This window comes from Miniopterus schreibersii (assembly GCF_964146895.1).
Source record: "Miniopterus schreibersii genome assembly, chromosome: 16".
Taxonomy (NCBI): Eukaryota; Metazoa; Chordata; class Mammalia; order Chiroptera; family Miniopteridae; genus Miniopterus; species Miniopterus schreibersii.
The window spans coordinates 35765214-35784031 of NC_138116.1; the positions used below are offsets into that span (position 1 = coordinate 35765214).

The 18818-nt window shown below is 55.2% G+C and overlaps 2 protein-coding genes across 2 annotated transcripts; one reads left to right on the top strand and one right to left on the bottom strand.

Annotated features, from left to right (window-relative positions):
- Positions 1-2148: 2148 nt before the first annotated feature.
- SLC2A4 (solute carrier family 2 member 4) lies at positions 2149-8395 on the top strand. The gene is made up of 11 exons (XM_081160998.1): positions 2149-2443; positions 3767-3883; positions 3998-4170; positions 4260-4384; positions 4496-4611; positions 4703-4865; positions 4952-5139; positions 5309-5413; positions 5525-5626; positions 6197-6400; positions 6840-8395. Exons 1-11 carry the CDS (start codon positions 2411-2413, stop codon positions 7041-7043), a joined length of 1530 nt encoding a protein of 509 aa, XP_081017124.1. The 5' UTR covers positions 2149-2410; the 3' UTR covers positions 7044-8395.
- YBX2 (Y-box binding protein 2) lies at positions 8365-14522 on the bottom strand (the record flags this gene model as incomplete). The annotated part of the gene is made up of 9 exons (XM_081160999.1): positions 8365-8734; positions 8843-8926; positions 9360-9537; positions 9894-9997; positions 10185-10469; positions 11279-11368; positions 12190-12223; positions 13555-13618; positions 14240-14522. 8 exons carry the CDS (start codon positions 14520-14522, stop codon positions 8876-8878), a joined length of 1089 nt encoding a protein of 362 aa, XP_081017125.1. The 3' UTR covers positions 8365-8734; positions 8843-8875.
- Positions 14523-18818: the final 4296 nt, after the last annotated feature.

An 18818-nucleotide genomic window follows, 5' to 3' on the forward strand; every position in this document is an offset into this window, starting at 1 on the left:
CTTTCTGGAGGAAAGCCAAGGCAGGTTTCATGGGGGTGTGTGTGAGCGTTTTTTGAAGAATGAGTAGGAGTCCTGCTGTATTCCAGACTGAGGGATTATTAATATGACAAAGACACCAAGGAATGAAACACCACTGTGTGTTCTGGGCACAGGAAGTAGTTAGGTATTCAGTGGAGACAGATGGATAGGAGGAGACAGGAGAGGAGAGGAGGGAGGTTTAGTTCACTCTGAAAAGGGGTTTGAACTTGACAGTGGTGGCAACAAAGAGCCAGTGACTTTTAGGGCTGGAGTGATAAGGTTGAACTTTTTCTTTTTTTTTTAACCCTCACCCGAGGATATTTTTTCCATTGCTTTTCAGAGAGTGGAAGGGAGGGAGAGAGAGAGAGAGAGAGGAACATCAACGTGAGAGACACATCCGTTGGTTTCCTCCTGCATATACCCCGACTGGAGCCAGCAACTGAGGTACAGGCCCTTGGAGTGGAACCTGGAACCTTTCAGTCGGAGGACTGATGCTCTAACCACTGAGCAAACTGGCTAGGGTGAGGTTGAACTTGTTTTATTTTTTTATTTTTGTTTAAAATATTACAGATGTCCCTTTTTCTCCGCAATGACCCATTCCACCCCTTCCCAACCCCCTCCCCAGGCCCTCTCCCACCATCGTCCGTGTCCTTGGGTTGTGCATATGTGCGTATAAATGCTTTGGTTACTCTCCCCCTCTCCCCCCACCCGCCCTCCTCCCTCCCTCTGACATTCCTCAGTCTGATCCTTGCTTCCATGTCATTGAACTTATCTGTTCATCAGTTTATTAAGGCTGAACTTTTTGTGTTACACTCTGCCCTCCGTGTAAGGGAAAGGGGGAGGAGTACCAGTCGGGGTGCTGGCGATCTGGACCAAACTGGCAGCAGCGCAGGTAACGAAAATCATATGACGGTGAGTTTAGGAGGTACCAACACCAGCGTTGGTAACTAACTGGATAAAGGGGGCTGCAGGAGAGGAGATATTAATTATGACTTTCAAGCTTCTGATAGGAGTGGCACGGTGGCTATGGAGACCATTTTCTGGGATGAGAAAGTTAGGAGGAGCAGGTTTGGACTCCCCCAGGCGGTAGCTGAACATTCAGATCTGAAGCTCCAGAAAGAGGCCTGAGTTGGATGCAGCAGCAGAAGCCTTAGAGCGGAAGGGCGGCCAGGGACCCTGCGCCAGAGACGACCTGGCGCGATCCGTCAGCGGGTCCTCGCTCCCCCTGCAGGTGGCACTGCAGCCCCGCGTTCCGAGCCCAGTCTCCGAGGCCGCGCGCGCTCTGCGTTCCCCCTGCCACTTTTCTCTGGACAAGCCCACTCCAGGTCGAGTCCTCCACCCAGGGCCGGCTCTAGTTGGGGATTCAAACCAGGCACGGCCTCCGGAGAGCGTGTCCAAATTGTTCACGCGACCAGCACATGCGTGGGGACTCAGGGACCTCAGGGCTGGTGGCGTGATTGCTGTGACCACCTGTCCCTCGGGCTGTCTTAGGGAATCAACGTGGGAAACTGGGGGGGGGCGAGGGGAAGGGCCAGATAGGCTGTGCCCGGAGCCGGGATGAACAGAAAGAGGACCACCCGACCCTTTAGGAACGGAATTCCCTGTCCTCCACGGCCACCCCAGCGTGGGAAACGTGTCGTGGACCCTTTAAGGCTCCATCTCCCTGCCCTCCCCGGCCCGGGACAAGCTGGGACACCCGGGACCTGACATTTGGCTTCTCCCAACGTGGGAGCTAAAAATAACCACCGTGAGTTACTTTAGGCCATTGCTCCTCGCGCACCCCGCGCGCGCGCTCGCGCGGTGTCTCAGGCCGCCCGGGTCCCCTCCCGGGCGAGTACACCTGGCCCGTTCCCTCCTCTCCACCCCCGCGGACCCAACTCGCGGCGCAAGTCGCCTCTTGAGCCCCAAAACCTTAGCTGGTGGGAGGAGTCTTCACGCGAGGGGTCGGGGCCTTCTGCGCTCCCAGAAGTAATTTTTCTCAAACCTAGAGGGAACCCAGGGGCGTGTCTCGCCGGGCACCGTGTGGGGTGTGGCCTGGCTGACCAACCCGCTATCAGGTGCCAAGCTCTAAACCCCGGGTTTAGGGAGGGGCGTGGCCTTCTGGGGTGTGCGGGCTCCTGGCCAATGGGTGTTGTGAAGGGCGTGGCCCGTGGGGGCTGCGGGGGCTCCTCGGGTCTTTTCCTTGTGGCCCAGCTCGGCCAGATCCCCCGGAGCCCTGCCGCTCTCGAGCTCCCTGGCTGGCGGCTGTGGGTCCCGCTGGGTCCACCCTCCTCACTTCAAGCCGGGACCCTCGTCGCCCCCGCGCCCTCTGCCCGCCAGGCTGGGCCGAAGACCCCCAGTCGCCTCCCTGTCTTTAACTCGCAGCTCCTTTGCCTCCAGCTCCTAAGACAAGATGCCGTCGGGCTTCCAACAGATCGGCTCAGAAGTAGGGTTCAGCATGAGGCGGTGGGATGGGGGCGCGGGTCTCGCTTTTCTCGGGCTGGGGTCGCAGCTGGGGTCAGCTGAGGGGCGGTCCCTGCGCAGGCGCAGGGGGTGGGGGTGGGAGACTGGCTATTTATACTCGTCTGGACAACCCGTGACTGTCGGATTCCAGTCCCTCCTGGAGGCTGAGGGAGTCTGGGGGACCGCTCGGGGCCACGGGCCACAACTGGATTTTGTGAGAACAGGGCTCGCCCCCTTCTCTAGTTCTCCGTGAATTGCGCCAGAATCAGTGACACTCTGCCCTCGATCTAGCTTGAGAAAGCAGGTCCAGGCGGGTCTTGAACTCCAGGAGCTTCTCTTGCGGCTCCTGCGCAGTTTTTCTAGGACCGGAGGCCCTGTGTTGCCCCCCCGCCCCGCTCCTGGTGGTTCTCCAGAACGCTGAACTTTCCCTTGGCCCCACGGTTGGTGGAGGGGCAGAGAGGAGTGGCAGCCGCCCCCCACCCCCCCACCCCCCAGCTCAGGTTTCTGCTTGGAGACAGTCTGTGCCGCCAGTGAGCGGTCACCACCGCCACCGCCCCTCACACCACTTTCCCGCCCCCATCCTCTGGGCTTGGCCCTTCCGGGCCGAAGCTAGGCATGGCCCCCTGCCCTTCCTCGGGGCTTAGAGGGGGAGGGGAGACCGGGGCGGAGATAGAGCAGGCCACCACAAGGGCCATCGGCAGGGAGGAATGACCGCGATGCCCTTTTTGGAATTGCTCTTCTTGAGCCTGTTGGGGGCCTTCAGGAGCCTGCTGAAAGAACCCCCAGAAGGGAGGCAAGAGGACAGAGGCTGATGATGATAATGCACTGTTAGTTTATAAAACCAGCACTGTCCAGGATATGGTTAACATTTTATTTTGATTATCACACTTTCATTGACAGGTAGGCAAAGCAAGCAACATCCCCCCTTTCTCTCCTAATCTAGAGGAAAGCTATGTTCAGAGTGGGGAAATGACTTGCCCAAGGTCATGCTAATCTGAACTCAACTCTCTTAAGGCCAAGCCTGTCCCAAGGTCACAGAGGAATTGTGAGGCTTAGGTCTTCAAACATTTCTCTGCCGGCTGGACTCAAACATTCAGTTTCTCCTCCATGCCCATACTGTGGGGTTCTTCCTGCTCCTGTTTACACAGATCCCGCAAGTCCTAATATGGCCCAGTTTCCCTCACCCAACATGTTGGATGGAACCCAGTAACATAAGGCTCTGGCTGGGCGCAGGCCCAGGTCCCTGAAGAAGGAAAGAAACCATATTTTCATGTGACATGCCTCCTCTCTACTTCTGCCTGCCCAGGAAGGGGAACCTCCTCAGCAGCGAGTCACTGGGACCCTGGTCCTTGCAGTATTCTCTGCTGTGCTTGGCTCCTTGCAGTTTGGCTACAACATTGGGGTCATCAATGCCCCACAGAAGGTAAGAGTCCTGAGGCTTGCAGAGTGGGGGTGCCCAAACAAGGAAGGGAGGGGACAGCAGGGATGAGCAGAGAGGGGAGGGTCTGCAGGAACTCACTCCTGTCTGTCTCCCCAGGTGATTGAACAGAGCTACAATGAGACATGGCTGGGGAGGCAGGGACCTGGGGGACCTGGCTCCATCCCCCCAGGCACCCTCACCACCCTCTGGGCTCTCTCCGTGGCCATCTTTTCTGTGGGCGGCATGGTCTCCTCCTTCCTCATTGGCGTCATCTCTCAGTGGCTGGGAAGGTACGGGGCGGAAGGACAAGGGTAGGGAACAGGAAGGGAGCCATAGTACAGGCACCCTAACTCTCACAGCCCCACTCTCTGCCTGCCAGGAAGAGGGCAATGCTGGTCAACAACGCCCTGGCAGTGCTGGGGGGCACCCTCATGGGCCTGGCCAACGCTGCTGCCTCCTATGAGATGCTCATCCTTGGACGGTTCCTCATTGGTGCCTACTCAGGTACCCACAGGCGCCATGGCCCTGCCCAGTGCCCTGCTCTCCTTCACTATCCCTGGGTTTGGTGGGAAGGAGTGGGCAGCTGCCTCAGCCTCTCTTCTTCACTCTCTCCAGGGCTGACATCGGGGCTGGTGCCCATGTATGTGGGGGAGATCGCCCCCACTCACCTGCGGGGCGCCTTGGGGACACTCAACCAACTGGCTATCGTCATTGGCATTCTGATTGCCCAGGTGATTGGGCCTGGCCTCATGCGGGGATAGGGAGGGGTTTGCGGAGGGGCTCTGGGGAACAGGCTGAATGGCCTGCCATCCTCTCCCGCAGGTGCTGGGCTTGGAGTCCATGCTGGGCACTGCCACACTCTGGCCACTACTCCTGGGCATCACAGTGCTGCCTGCCCTCCTGCAGCTGGTCCTGCTGCCCTTCTGCCCAGAAAGCCCCCGCTACCTCTACATCATTCGGAACCTGGAGGGACCCGCCAAAAGGAGTGAGCTTCCACCCCATCTTGCTAGTGTCTGTCCCCTTCTCAGACCCTCTCCTTGTCCTCTCAGTCCTGACCCTCCTCATCTCCAGGTCTGAAGCGCCTGACAGGCTGGGCGGATGTGTCTGGAGCGCTGGCTGAGCTGAAGGAGGAGAAGCGGAAGCTGGAGCGCGAAAGGCCACTGTCCCTGCTGCAGCTCCTGGGGAGCCGTACCCACCGGCAGCCCCTAATCATTGCCATTGTGTTGCAGCTGAGCCAGCAGCTCTCAGGCATCAATGCCGTATGTATGCAGCAGCGTCCAGGAAGGGCAGGGTTAGGGAACAGCCCAAGCAGAGGGGAGGAGAGAAAAAGCCCCCTTCCCTTAAAAGTCAGGGTCAGTCCAGCTCGATGTGGCTGCAGGGAAGGAAGGGACATCCCTGCCATCCCCTTTTTCTCTCCCCCACTTCTAGGTTTTCTATTATTCAACCAGCATTTTTGAGTCGGCGGGGGTAGGGCAGCCAGCGTATGCCACCATAGGAGCTGGTGTGGTCAACACAGTCTTCACCTTGATCTCGGTAACTACTGGCCCCTGGAATGGTCACATCCCTTAGTTGTCTCCACCCACCCAATCCCTCTCACTCCCCATAACCTGAAGCCAACCTGCCAAGCCCTGACTCTCTCTGCAGGTGCTCTTGGTGGAGCGGGCTGGGCGCCGGACACTCCATCTTCTGGGCCTGGCAGGAATGTGTGGCTGTGCCATCTTGATGACTGTGGCTCTGCTTCTGCTGGTGAGGTCGGGAGAGTGGGAAAGAGACCAGTGGCCCAAACCCATGGGGACTGCCCCAACAGGCTCTGTGTCCAGCCAGGGCCACTCCTCGGCATATGTGTCTTTGATCCTGGAGGCAGCTTGTATGCCAGGACCATGGTCTGTGCTCCTGAGGGAACTAGGTTGCACTTCCTCCCACTCTGGGAGAAAGCTGTAGCACAATTCTGGCAGCCCAGAGGGTGAGCCACTGTCCAACCTTGGAAACAATAATTCCTGAGGACCCAGCTTTAGAACCAATGGGGAATTGATCATCTTTCCCCCCCCCTCTTTTTTTCCTTGTTTTTTCTGTTTTTGAGAATTGATCATCTTAATAGCTGAGAGTCCATAACACTCCCTCTACCTTGAATTGGCATAGGGCAACCAGCTGAATGTCAGTGTTTAGAAGTGCTCAAGGGCCTGTTTTAACCTAGGGTGGCAGATCCCTTTCTCTGTGAGCTGCTGGGAGGGGCTGATTTTAGTTTTCTGGGTTGAGGGCAAAAGAAGATCCAGAAAGACCTGACCTGAATTCCCACCCTCCATGCCTTGTCCGCAGGAGCGAGTTCCAGCCATGAGCTATGTCTCCATCGTGGCCATCTTCGGCTTTGTGGCATTCTTTGAGATTGGCCCTGGCCCCATCCCCTGGTTCATTGTGGCTGAGCTCTTCAGCCAGGGACCCCGCCCAGCAGCCGTGACTGTGGCTAGCTTCTCCAACTGGTCGTGCAACTTCCTCATTGGCATGGGTTTCCAATATGTTGCGGTAGGTGGCCTGCTCCTGTCCAATCTCCCACAACCATAGGCCAGAGTGGGGGCAACTCACAGCTAGCCCATTGACTTTCCAGTCAGCACTCCCCCAGCTCCACCAGGATCAAAGGAAAGCCGGGAGCTGAAATAGGTCACATAGCAATAGAGGTGTCTTCAAAACAAACTAGTGGCATAACTTTAGACTAGGAATAAAATTATAAACATATTAAAACTCTTGAGTGCAATAACACAGGATGGTAAGAGGGTGAAAAACTATAGGAGAGTTGGGGTTCAGAGGGTCCTAACTTCTCATTCCTGACTATTCCCATTGCCCTGCAAAGGAGCCACCTGCTATCTGCAGTATCCCAGCTCCCTATGGAGACTTTAGTTCATAGCTTGCCTGAGACTGCCCTTTCCCTCCCCTCTGTCAACACCTCTTTCTCTGCCTGTCCCAGGATGCTATGGGTCCCTACGTCTTCCTTCTGTTTGCGGTCCTCCTGCTCGGCTTCTTCATCTTCACCTTCTTAAAAGTGCCTGAAACCCGAGGCCGGACGTTTGACCAGATCTCAGCTGCCTTCCATCGGACACCCTCTCTTTTAGAGCAGGAGGTGAAACCCAGCACAGAACTTGAGTACTTAGGGCCAGATGAGAATGACTGAGGGACCAGGCAGGGGTGGGAGAGCCAGTTCTCTCTGTCCCCAGAGACCCCCTCCTTTCCTCTGTGGCACTTTAACCCTCTCTTCCCCATCACATCCAGGGTGGAGAAAGCCCCTGCAGCCTGGTGGAATTGGGAAGCTGGAGGGAGAGGTGGTCTTAGCACCCCCTCATTCCCCTCGTGTGACTTTCTTGGATTATTTATGTGTTGTGGTTAGGCTGTGGCCATCGAGGTGGGCCATTCTCCCCTCTTGTCCCTCTCCTCCTTCCTCCATAGTTCACCCCTTTCCACCTCAGCTCCAGAACTTTTGCCCCTCTGCTAGAGAAGAGGGATTGGAGGAGAGACTCTAGGACTGAGTTTAGTGGGGGTGAACTGAAGTACAGAGCAGGAGTGGACAAGAGAAATCCAGTTTCCTACCACCTTGGACTCCTCCCACTCTGGCACTTTCTCTGAATTCTTGTCACATAGACTCTGGGTGAAGAGGGCTTTGTCTTGATCCATCCAAGGCAAAGGATGAACCCTCCCAAAGTCTGACCTCACCTCTCTCACTAAAGGCTCAGTCCTCTTGCTCAACCTTCCAGGGTGAGAGGGAACACCTGCCCATATGTGAGAGGAAGGGATAACAAGCTCCTGCCTCTAAACTTAAGGCTCTGGGCCCTACTTTGACTGCCCCTGGGACCCTAGCTCTTTCCTCCTCTCCCATTGTGGAAGGGTGTTGTACCCACAGACTTTTGACCAACTAAAGGAAAGAGAGATTTGAAAGGCTGCCTATAAACACTAGGCTGGGAGGAATCTTCAGATATTTTTATACATGTTTGAAAAAGAAGGGGTCGCAAGAAGAAACCAAAAGTCTGTTGTACTAAATGTAAATATATAGATACGTATATAAAGTCACTGTATGAGACAAGTGTCCTGTCGTGGAGGCACTCAAGGATGGGCTCAGACAGTGACGGACCACAGCTTCCCTCCCCACTCTTCCTCTCTATCCTGCCTCAGCTCCAGGCAGAAGATTCCTCTGGATGCTGTCACTCATGCCCCCACTTATATTTCTAGTCATAGCTTTTATTAATAGTAAACGCTAATAAGGTGTAGCTGCAAGTGCCAGACTGTTCTCAGCACTTTACAAAACACTCATTCTGCAAGGAAAACATTATCCCCATTTTACAGATGGCAAAAGTGACTTTCACAGGGATGAAAGCACTTGTTCAGAGCTCCACAGCTAGAAACATGGGAACAACAATTCGTGACCAGGCTGCTCCCCACCTTTACCAGCCAGTTACCAGCAATTCTAACAGAAAAGAGGCAGAGACCAAGACGACAAGAAAGCCTGTTTTTGTTTTTACTGGAGGCTCAGGTGGCACATGACAGTTCATAAAATGGCTTCAGAGGTAGAGGGTAGAGGGGAAACAAAAAATAAACTGGGGTGGGAAAGAAAAACAACCAGGAGGAGGTAAGAGCTGGCTGGTTCCTTCTCAGCCTGATTTAGGGTGGGAGTTGATGCCTCAAACAAAAAGGATGGATCCCTTCCTTCAACCCTTGGTAGGGGAGAGAGAAAAAAAAGCAAAAGGCTGTTGCTTTGGCCCTCCTGAGTCTCATGGAAAAGGGGGAAAAGCCAGTGTTTTGATGTCATGAATATGGGAAAGGGGGGAGGGGTGCTGGGTAGGGTGCAGGTCAGTTGGAAAACCTGGCAGATACCTAAGAGAGAAGAAGAAATGGACAAGTCATGACTAGTAACTTATCAGGACCCAGTCCCCCGCCCTCTTGGCTTCCCACCCTGGGCCCTCTCCTAGAGCAGCCACTCACCAGATGGTAGTTCTGGGTGTCCTCGAGTTGGAATCACTCCAGTATGGTGGTGGTGGGGTCCCCACTGTTGATGGGGGCTGAGGTCTAGAAAGAACAAGTGTGGTCAGTTGGGACCTTCTTGTCCTTTAGGGCCCTCCAACTTCAATCTTCTCCCACCTTTTCTCTTCCCATTCCCATAGCCCCTTCCCACTCCTCCCCCAATTCACATCCACAGCTGGTGCTGTGACTCCAAGCAGAGCTGAAAAGGGAGCCTGCAGGGGCTGACACGGGCTAGACTGCCTCTGCTGGGGTTTCCTGGCGGGCGGGGGTGCGTGCCAGTGGTGGACCCAGTAGTATGGCTCTGATGTTAGGCTGAATGAAGGGGTAGTGTGGGGTGGGGACAGGGCCAGGAGATACGGGAACAGAAGGATAGAGTGACATGGGAAGGGGAAAGGATAAAAAGGGGAGGGGGAGAAGGGAATGGGGGAAGAGAGAAGAAAGTTGGCTCCACGGTAGATGGACAGTCCAAGGTCCTCACCTCCTGGGCTGTGGGTTGCCTGGGTCCAGGGGGCTGCTGCCGTCGCCGCTGGAAGTAGGGGCGGTTTCGTGGGCGCTGGGGCTCAGGCCGGGAACCATCAGTGGGACCTTGGCTGGGCTTGGTCTTGCCATCCCCACCTTCTGTGGTAGGCTGCTGGGGTGGCCTGGGGCGGAAAGGCCTGGGGAGAGAAGTAGGGACCCTGAAGAGCATAGGGATTCCAATGCAGACTGCCTCCCTCCCTCCCAGGACTCCACCTAGAGAGATGGACCAGCCAGCTTCCCCATCCCCATCTCCACCCCAGGAGCCAGCCTTTTAGCCCCAAGGGCTGTTTCCCGAGGGTACCTATGTATCAATCTCTAGGCTACCCAAATCCCCACCCCCCCACCTCCCCACCCCAAACCACTAGCTTCAGGCTTATCTGAGAACTTAGCTCTTCCCCTTCCCATCCTTCCAACCCCCCTTATGCGCCTACACCCACCACCCTCATCCAATACTGGACAGTGAAGGGGAAGATAGGGCCCTGGAAAATCTTACCTTCGGTATCTGGGCCGGAATCTGGGTGGGGGGACCCGCTCATCTCCCTGCTGTTGGTCCCCCTCCAATGGGGCTGTCTCTTTAGGTTCTACCCCATCAGTGCCCTGGGAAGATACACAGGCCCTGGTGAGCTGGAGCAACAACAGCTGCCTAGGACCCTGGTGTCCACAGCTCTTCCCAACCCTGGGTTCTACTTCCTCTGGTGACTCTGTGCTCTCTCTCTCTCTCTACCAACTCCCACTCTTTTCCCAGGACTTGGGAAGCGAGTTCCACATTCCCAGTTCCCCTCACCTCTATAGGCTGCTGCTGGTTGGGGGGCCTTGGGCCTCGCACAAAGCGACGTCGGTAGAAGAAGGGTGGTGGGCGCCGTCGTCTGGGCCTCTGCCCAGGGTCTTCAACTCGTTCCCCTTCGATGCCTGGTTCTGTCCCACCTGATGGAGCCTCTGCCACCATGGGTGGTGGGGCAGCTGGGCGAGGCCGGGGAATAAATCGGCGGAACCTACGTCGATTGGGGGCATAGCGGCTACCCTTCACTGGCACCCCCCCAGGCCCAGTTACATTAGCAGCTTCTGCGCCCTGGAAAAGAGGTGGGGAGAACTTGCTCCAACAACAAATGCACAACATTCCCAAAATGCTTGAATCATTAGTCTTCCCCTTCTTCCAGCTAAATCTCCTCTCCAGATTTCTTCAGCCCCTCTAACTTCCTTCCACCTTGCCTAGCAGGGCAATGGCATCTTTGGACCCTTCTAGGAAGGGCCACCTCTGCAACTTGTCCCTTTTTTTAAAAAAAATATATCTTTATTGATTTCAGAGAGGAAGGGAGAGAGAGAAAGAGAGATAGAAACATCAGTGATGAGAGAGTCATTGATCAGCTGCCTCCTGCACACCCCCTCCTGGGGATTGAGCCCGCAACCCGGGCATGTGCCCTGACTGGAATCAAACCACGATCGCCTGGATCATAGGTCGATGGTCAACCACTGAGCCACGCTGGCCAGGCATGCAGCTTGCCCTTCTGAAATAACTGCTACTGAACCCTCTTGAGTTTAAGACTGGCAGTAGGGGGGTGTAGAAGCAGAAAGGTCTGGCAGCAACTGTCCATCTTACTAGAGGGCTGACTCTGAGAGCCTGGGACAGGACCCCATGTGAAGAACAGACATAGAAGTGCTTGAACTACAAAGAAACCCAGATGTTAATTACTGAGTGATAGCAGGGATTTGTTCTTCAGGATGTCCCTTAAAGCAGCCAAAGTGTTAAAGACGACAAAGTCTGCATGAGAACACAGTCTGGGCTAATGCGCCAGAGGAGGAGCTGGCCTAAGGAGGGGCAAAGCCTGGGATGACATCTAGGCCATCCTCCCACTCTATATCCCACCACAGCCCCCAAACCTTCTCTCCTTCCACGACATCAAACTCCACAGTCTCCCCATCTCCAACGCTGCGCAGGAACTTCCTGGGGTTGTTTCTTTTAATAGCTGTCTGGTTAGGGGAAAGGCCATGAGAAAGGTGAGGACTAGAGTTTCTCACTCCTGCTGGGCCCACCACCCCATTTTATTCTTTTCACCATTTTACTTGTGGGGTGGGGCTGGAGGGTGAAGCAAGGAGAAGGTAGAGTTTAGTAGGGGAAAAGCCATAAACTAGGGGCCTCAGGAACAATTGTGCAGTTACCACTGTCCCCAGGACACACTCCCTCCTCCTTTACCCCTCAGGGATTTCAAAAAGGGAGGCAAGAAACATGAACTCAGAATCAAAACAAAAAGCAGAGTGTCTTAAGCTGCAAAGTGGGTAAAATGTACTGTGCTTCTTACCTCAATCCCACTGAGAGTTCTTTCCACCAAAGCAGTGGTTCTCAAACCATGGCATGCATCAGAATCATCTGGAGAGCTTGTTAAAACAGATTGCCGGCCTCTCCCCCAAGTCTGATTGATTCAAGTAGGTCTGGGGTGGCGCCTGAGAATTTGGATGTCAGGTGATGCTGCTGGTGCAGGGGCCACACTTTGAGAACCACTAGCCTGTGCCCTTCCCACTGAACATCGCCTGTGGTGTTAACAGGTCCCAGTAGGTACTGAGCATGCCATGCTCAGAGGGCAGCACATACATTTCTGACAGACAACCCAACACAAGTGGGGCCAATGGCAGTTAATTCAGGCACCTGATGCAGATAGGGAGGGAAACTATCTCCTGGTGGGCATGCTGTTGTGAGGTAAAAGCTGGAGGAGATGATGTGTGCTAAGTATTATGGCAAAAGCTTTCAAAGAGAGGCCAGTTTCTTCCCCTCAGAAAGCCAACCTAGCTCTTACCTGGTGAACAAAGACATCCTCCTTGGTGTCATTCCTGCAGAACAGGATGGGTTGTTAGGAGGTGGCTTTGGTGAGGTGCTCACCTCCCCTGAGGACTCCCTAGCTGTCCTTTCCTAAATCAGTAGGCCCATCCTCTCCAGCCTTCCATGGCTGCTTGGAGGTAGACAGGGCCCCCAGAAGCAGGAATGAAGCGAAGTATACTTAAAACCTCGGTGGAAACCTGGGCTTCATGAAGAAAGGGTGGACGGGGAGGCAGATTGACTTTGCAGGAGCTGTGCACTCCACCCTCTGCCGCTTAGAACCTGGTAGTGCTGGGTGTAACTGTCCCTGGCCAACAACCCCCATCACGGTTGCAAAATTCCATTCCTGTCTCCTTCCCCCTACGTTCAAGGAGCAAGAAAGTGAGGACAGGAGGAGAGGTACAGAACAAGCTTGAGATGTGGACAGTGTGTCAAGAACTTGCTCTAAGCAGCCTCCAAACTTTATTCTCAGCCTTGACCAGGAGTTGAGCCCCAAGGTCAGGCCTCCTTTCAACACACCAAGGGACCAGGGGTGAGAGAGAATATCGGATCACCCTCTATTACTGCTTGCCTGTTACCGGTTTATCCTAGCACCTCAATGAGGGGAGGGGAGAGGTTTTCCTTCAGAACCTCCCAGGAGTCCTCAGTTTTCAGAATTAGAGAAGAGCCCTCCCCTAGAACAAATATTCTAGCTGTAAAGCACTTGGATCTGCACAAAGGTCAGCCTGCTAAGAGGGAACTAGCGCCTCCCAGGAGGGCTGGGCTGGGCAGGGTGCCCAGGCTGGGGAAGGGCCCACAGGGGGAGGCCTGGCTTTACTCAGAATCTGCCACTAGGGCCCCTCCCAGTGCCGGGAGGGGGTGAGGCTGCCAAAGAAGAAAAGCGGCAGCTTCTGGCTGGGCTGGCTCCTTCCCCAACCCCCACCAACCTCAGTCCTGTCAGGTGGGGTTCAAATGAGCCAACAACTCTGTAAAGAAGATGAGTTGTGAGAGTGCTATGTGCGCTACTGGAAACAGGAAAATGAGTGAGGCCTGGAGCCCTGGGGCGCAGAGAGCAGGTACATTCTGCCCCAAAGGTGAGGCAAACTAAGCCAGAAGGTGAGACAAGCTGGGAAGGTCAGAGCCAGGTTTGCCAACTTCCTAGATCATTAACCCTCTGCTGCCCTTGAAGATGAGGAGCTTCATCTCGCCCACATTTGTGTTACGATTAAAGACTTTCAATCAGCGTCAGCTGGACATTGCAACCATGTGCTTCGGCAGGGGTAGAGATGAGGTGGGGAAGGTGTCCAGTCCCACAGGCCAGTTTGGAAGACACCCATTCCACCCCCTCCCTAGGTTCCTCAGATACCTGTTGATGAATCCGTAACCATTCCGGACGTTGAACCATTTGACAGTGCCCAGGACTTGTATTGCTGCCAGGCAGAGATGCAGTAGGGACAGTAAGATGGGGGAAGAGATGGAGCTGGACTCAGTTTTGAGACACTCCGAAATCTAACCTCCCTCCCTACTACTTAGTAAGCTTAACTTCAAGTGGGAGCCCACACAGTGAGGCTCAGGCTTTCAAAACCCTTCCAATTCTAAGACATGTTCCTCGGAGCCTACAAATCCAGGCCCTTCACCTACAATCGTGTACTCACCTGGTCCAAAGTCCGGCCCTCAGGTCATACCTGGGGGCTTTTCTAGTCCTCTTAATGTAAGGTTCCCTAGTGCACCTGCTTCCCGGACTTAGAGGCTTACGGGGTGCTAACCTGAGTCAGCGAGGCCACGTCTTCCGCCCCGGGGGCGTGGCCAGGCCCTGAGGTTCGTTCTCCGCCCAGGGCCCTAGCTGGACCTGCTAACCGCGCTCTCCCGCCCAGGAAGGCAGGGTTTCCCACCGGGGAACCTCCTTGGGTCCGCCGCCCTAGCCCAGCTAGTCCTTTAGCCTTCGGGCCAGGCCCACCTTAGGCTTTCCAGACCCCGCTGGGCTCCACGATTCCCTTCACCGGCCCGCCCGCCCCCTTAGAACCGCCCTGGCACGCGTCCTCCCCCCTCACCCAGCACCGGCTTGTCCGCCTGGCTCCGGGCTGAGGGCGCGGGGGTCCCCGAGGCCGCCGTCGCCGGGTTGCCAGGAGTGTGGGGGCCCAGCGCCGACGGGGGCCCAGCGGCTGGGCCTGAGGCGGCTCCGACCCCGCCGCCGCCCGCCCCGCCGGCTGCTTTCTGCGGCTCCCCCGCCGGCACCGGTACCGGTACCACCACCGCTACCACCCCTGCCGCCGTCGCGGGCACCGTCGCCACGGGGGCCGCTGACGCCACCGCTGCCGCCTCCGCCTCGCTCATCCCGCCGGGTCCAGTACCGGCCCCCGCCACCACCTCCTCCTCCTCCGCCACCACCGCCGCCGCCGCCCCGGCCCCTCCCCCCGGCTCGCGGATCCGCCACCCCGCTCGGTCCTCGAGCCCAGAGCCTCGCCCGCAAGCCTGCAGAGGGCCCTGGCCCCAGGCCAATCGCAGCCCGCAGCCACGGCGCGCGCGGACCCGCCTCCCGGCCTCAGGCCAATCCTAGCGGAGCAGCCCCGGGACCCGCACGCCCGCCCCGCCTCCCGGACTTCGCGGGGCGGCCGAAGCCCTCGCCCGCAGCCCCGTAAGTACACCTGGGCCCCGCCCCGATGCGGTCACGTGACTTCGCACAGTCCTACCCATTGGTCCGCGGCCTCTTTCCCCTCCCCCTTCCGCCCCTTTCCACCGGCCGCGGGAAATCAAACGGGCTTGTTGCGCCCCAACCGCCACCTGGCCGCAGCGCGAAGGGCGGGGCGAGGAGGGCAGCTCGAAGGTTGCCCCTAACGACCTGGGTGGGGGGCAGGACTCCGCAGTCTCCGTTCTGGCCTTGAGCTGCACCGATCACCTCCACCCTCGAGACCGCCCTGGCCCGCACGCTGCTCGAGTAGGAACACTTCTCCCAGCCGCTCCCACCCGCCCTCCAGTCCAGAGGATGCCTGCGCAGCCCGGGCTGCGGTATTTGCCCGCGGAGCCAGCTGGAAGGCGCAGCAGAACGATTTTTCCAGCTCACGGTTGCTTTCACAAGCCGGCGGCTCTCACCTTTGTTTTTAAGGTAAAATTTACATATAATAAAATGCGCAACTCCGCTGAGTTTTGATAAACGTGTTAACCAGGGAGTCGATACCCCTAGTCAAGGTATTCTTCCCTCGCCCCCAGAAATTCCCTCGAGCTCCTTGCAGGCAATCTTAGCCTCCCCGCAGACCACCGCGGTTCGGACGTCTGCCACCCTAGGTTAGTTTCAGGGTCCGCTGTGCTGGGGCTGTGGTCTCTGGCCAGGCGGGGCCTCCCTCTCCAGCTCCCTGCCCTCTCCCTGGCCGCTCTCTTCTCCAGCTGGCCAGACTCGAGGCCTTTGCACAGGCAGTTTTCTTTGCCCAGACGTGTTTCTCAGGGTGACTTCTTCAAATACCAGCTTACATATCACTCCTATTACATCATCCTTTATTTTTATCATGGCATCTTTGAAAATATGAGAGTATCCTGTTTGTTCGTTTGCTTCTTTATTATAGCCCCCACCCCCGCCCTCCTCAACGCTAGACTGAACTTCACAGCAATAAGAACAGTGCCAGGCACAATATAGGCTCTTCATATTTCTTCAATAAATGAATGGTCCCCATTCTACAGATGACAAGATTGGGGCCGGTGGGAAGCTTGCCCCAGTTTCTCGGGAGCCCGGAAGGTCCGTCCCGAGAGCAGCAATCTCCCTCCCAGAATAATGCGGCTCCAGAAGTAGCTCCTCCCGCGGGCCGCCTCCGCGACCCCGGGAGGACCTGGCCTGCGCTGGGCAGCGCGTATTTTTAGCCGGGTCGGAGCGCGGGGAACAGCACACGTGCCCCCAAGCGTCTCTCGGCCCCACGTGCGCTTCCCCGGTCCAGGTGTCCCGCGCCAGACCCGGACTCTCCAGCCGCGGCCGCAGCCGCAGCCTTTAGTCCTGGCCCTGGAGCGCCCTCTCCTGGCGGTTCCTGGGGGGGCCGCCAGCACCGGTTTCCTTGCTGTTCTTCAATTGGGTGCCCTTCACCCCACTGTTTCGCAGTTGATTCCCTTACCCAGGGCACAGTGGACGGAAAAAGAGAAATGATGAGAAAACAACTAAATCACAAGGCGAGGCAGTGAAGGATACAGAAACGACCACCCTCCCTTAGCCCGTTAAGGACCGATTTACCTGGGCCCACCCCTGAGCTCACAGGATGCCAGAAGCAGACCAAGGCTAGGGGAGGCAAGCAGGATAGTTCCCAGTCTGTCCCCGGCAACAAAGCATGGAAGGTGCGAAAGGAACTCGAGCGTGGACTGGTTAGCTTTAAGGTTAGCGGGTGGGGTGAGAGGAAACTCCTAGGAAGGGTGAGTCCTGTAATAGTAAGATTAAAAATTGGTCAGGAGACCAGGGGTGGGGGTGCTGCAGGGAAAAGTACTCCCACTGAGTCCTCCGAGCCATGAAACAACACGTGTACATACAACAGTTACATACTGTCTCTGTGGATAAGAATTAGCAGATGCCACCGATTCTGTTGAAGGGTTTGTGCATGTGATTTTCTGGTTATTTAAGTATTATTGTGTGCTATAGGTAACAAGGACCCAGGCATTCTAGGGAAAAGGCTTCTCCTTTCTCTGTCATTCTTTTCATTTGCTCCTGCTCACCTAAAGTTGTCTCACCTATCTTGTTCATTGTTACAAAACACACAAAAACACCACTCTGTCTCTTTAGCTATTGCCTTGTACATCTCTGTTAATTTAACACCAAACTTCCTGAAAGCAGTCTTTTTTTTTTTTTTTAAATATATCTTTTATTGATTTCAGAGAGAGGAAGGGAGAGGGGGAGAGAGAGATAGAAACATCAATGATGAGAGTCATTGATCGGCTGCAGCCCGCAACCCAGGCATGTTCCCTGACCTGGAGTCAAACCCCGATGTCCTGGATCCTAGGTCGATGCTCAACCGCTGAGCCACGCCCGGCTGGCATGAAAGCAGTCTTTACTGCCTCTGTTTCCTCATCTTTCTTTCACATACTCCCAACCCAAATCCAGTTTCTGCCCAACCACTCTACCAAGATGGCTTCAGCAATGGTCTTATAATCCTTTCTTTTTCTTCTTCTTTTTTAAAAATATGTCTTTATTGATTTCAGAGAGAGGGAGAGGGAGAGAGAGAGAGAAACAGCAATGATGAGAAAGTCATTGATTGGCTGCCTCCTGCACGCCCCCTGCAGGGATCAAGCCTGCAACTCTGACTGCTGCCCTGACCTGAACCAAACCTTGATCTCCTAGATTATAGGTCAATGCTCAACCGCTGAGCCACGCTGGCCAGGCTTACAATCCCTTCTTAATTGAGACATTCAGTGGATGGTTTTTTGGTTCTCTTTCGATTCCATCCAGAGAAGTGCTCTTACTGTAGCTTCCACTGCCCAACCTTTCTCATACCTCTCCTCCCCACCAGCCTCAGTCTTTCCTGTACTCTCTTCTCTTGCCACCTGCTGTCTGTAGGTGTTTTTATCCATTCCCCTGCTTTGGGCGACTGCCTGCTACTGATAGCTCCTAAACCTGTGTCTCCAGCCCTGAGCCCTTCCCACCAGGCACTCTCTAGCCAGTTGTTCCACAGGCTTCTGAAACTGGACAAGCCTACCTCTGAGCTCTTTTTCCTCCCTCCCATTTCCTCCCTGCTGAGCTATATCACCACATTCTCACAAGGCATCATTCTTTAGTGCCCATTCCTCATTTGTAGAACAGCTTCTCCTGGATATGCCCAAGCTTAGCATAGCAAAGGTGGAGATTTGTGGCATCAAATAATATTTGAAAGATTTAAAAGGTGTCACCTGGTCCCCCAGTACCAAATACTCCCAGCAACTTTCCCCTCCAACTTCCTTGTTACAGCTCAAATCAGGGTTTACTTCTCCCTTCTAATTCCTGCTCTCTCTTGCCCTAGCCTGTTTTGCTCAGTGGTTAGAGCATCAGCCTGTGGACTGAAGGGTCTCAGGTTCTATTCCCACCAAAGGCACATACCTCGGTTATAGGCTTGATCCCCGGCCTAGGTCAGGGTGTGTGCCAGAGGCAACCAATCGATGTGACTCTTTCACATTGATGTTTCTCTCTCTCTCTCTCTCTTCCTTCTACTCTCTCTGAAAAGCAATAGGAAAATATCCTCAGGTGATGATTAAAAAAACAAAAACACCTAACTCCTGCTCTCTTCTCAACTGCAACAGAAAGAGTATTTCATACCTACTGCCTCCATCTTCTCTTTCCCATCTACTCCTTAGCTGCTATTACCTCTGTACTCCATTCTTTCCAGGCTCTGCTGGCACTCTGCCAAATCCTCGATCTTTTCTCCACTTTCTATCTCCTTGTCCTGTCTACCACATCTGATATACTTACCACCTCCTTCTTGAAACCTCCTTCATTGTGTGTGTTTTTTAACCTAATAGCAGTAACAGCTAATATTTGTTGAGCATTTACTATGTGCCATATACTGTTCTAAGCATATTGGAAGCCTTCGGTCATTTAGTCCTTGCAACCCCCCTGGGAAGTGGATACTGTGATAATTATCCCCATTTTTCAAATAAGGAAACTGAGGTGTAGTAAAGTGAAGCAACCAGCCT

Bases quoted from the DNA above. Each gene is read 5' to 3' on its own strand.
- SLC2A4 (XM_081160998.1), top strand. From the start codon at position 2,411: ATGCCGTCGGGCTTCCAACAGATCGGCTCAGAA. The intron at 2,444-3,766 runs GTAGGGTTCAGC...CTGCCTGCCCAG, and splicing joins TCCAACAGATCGGCTCAGAA to GAAGGGGAACCTCCTCAGCA. The intron at 6,401-6,839 runs GTAGGTGGCCTG...TGCCTGTCCCAG, and splicing joins TGGGTTTCCAATATGTTGCG to GATGCTATGGGTCCCTACGT.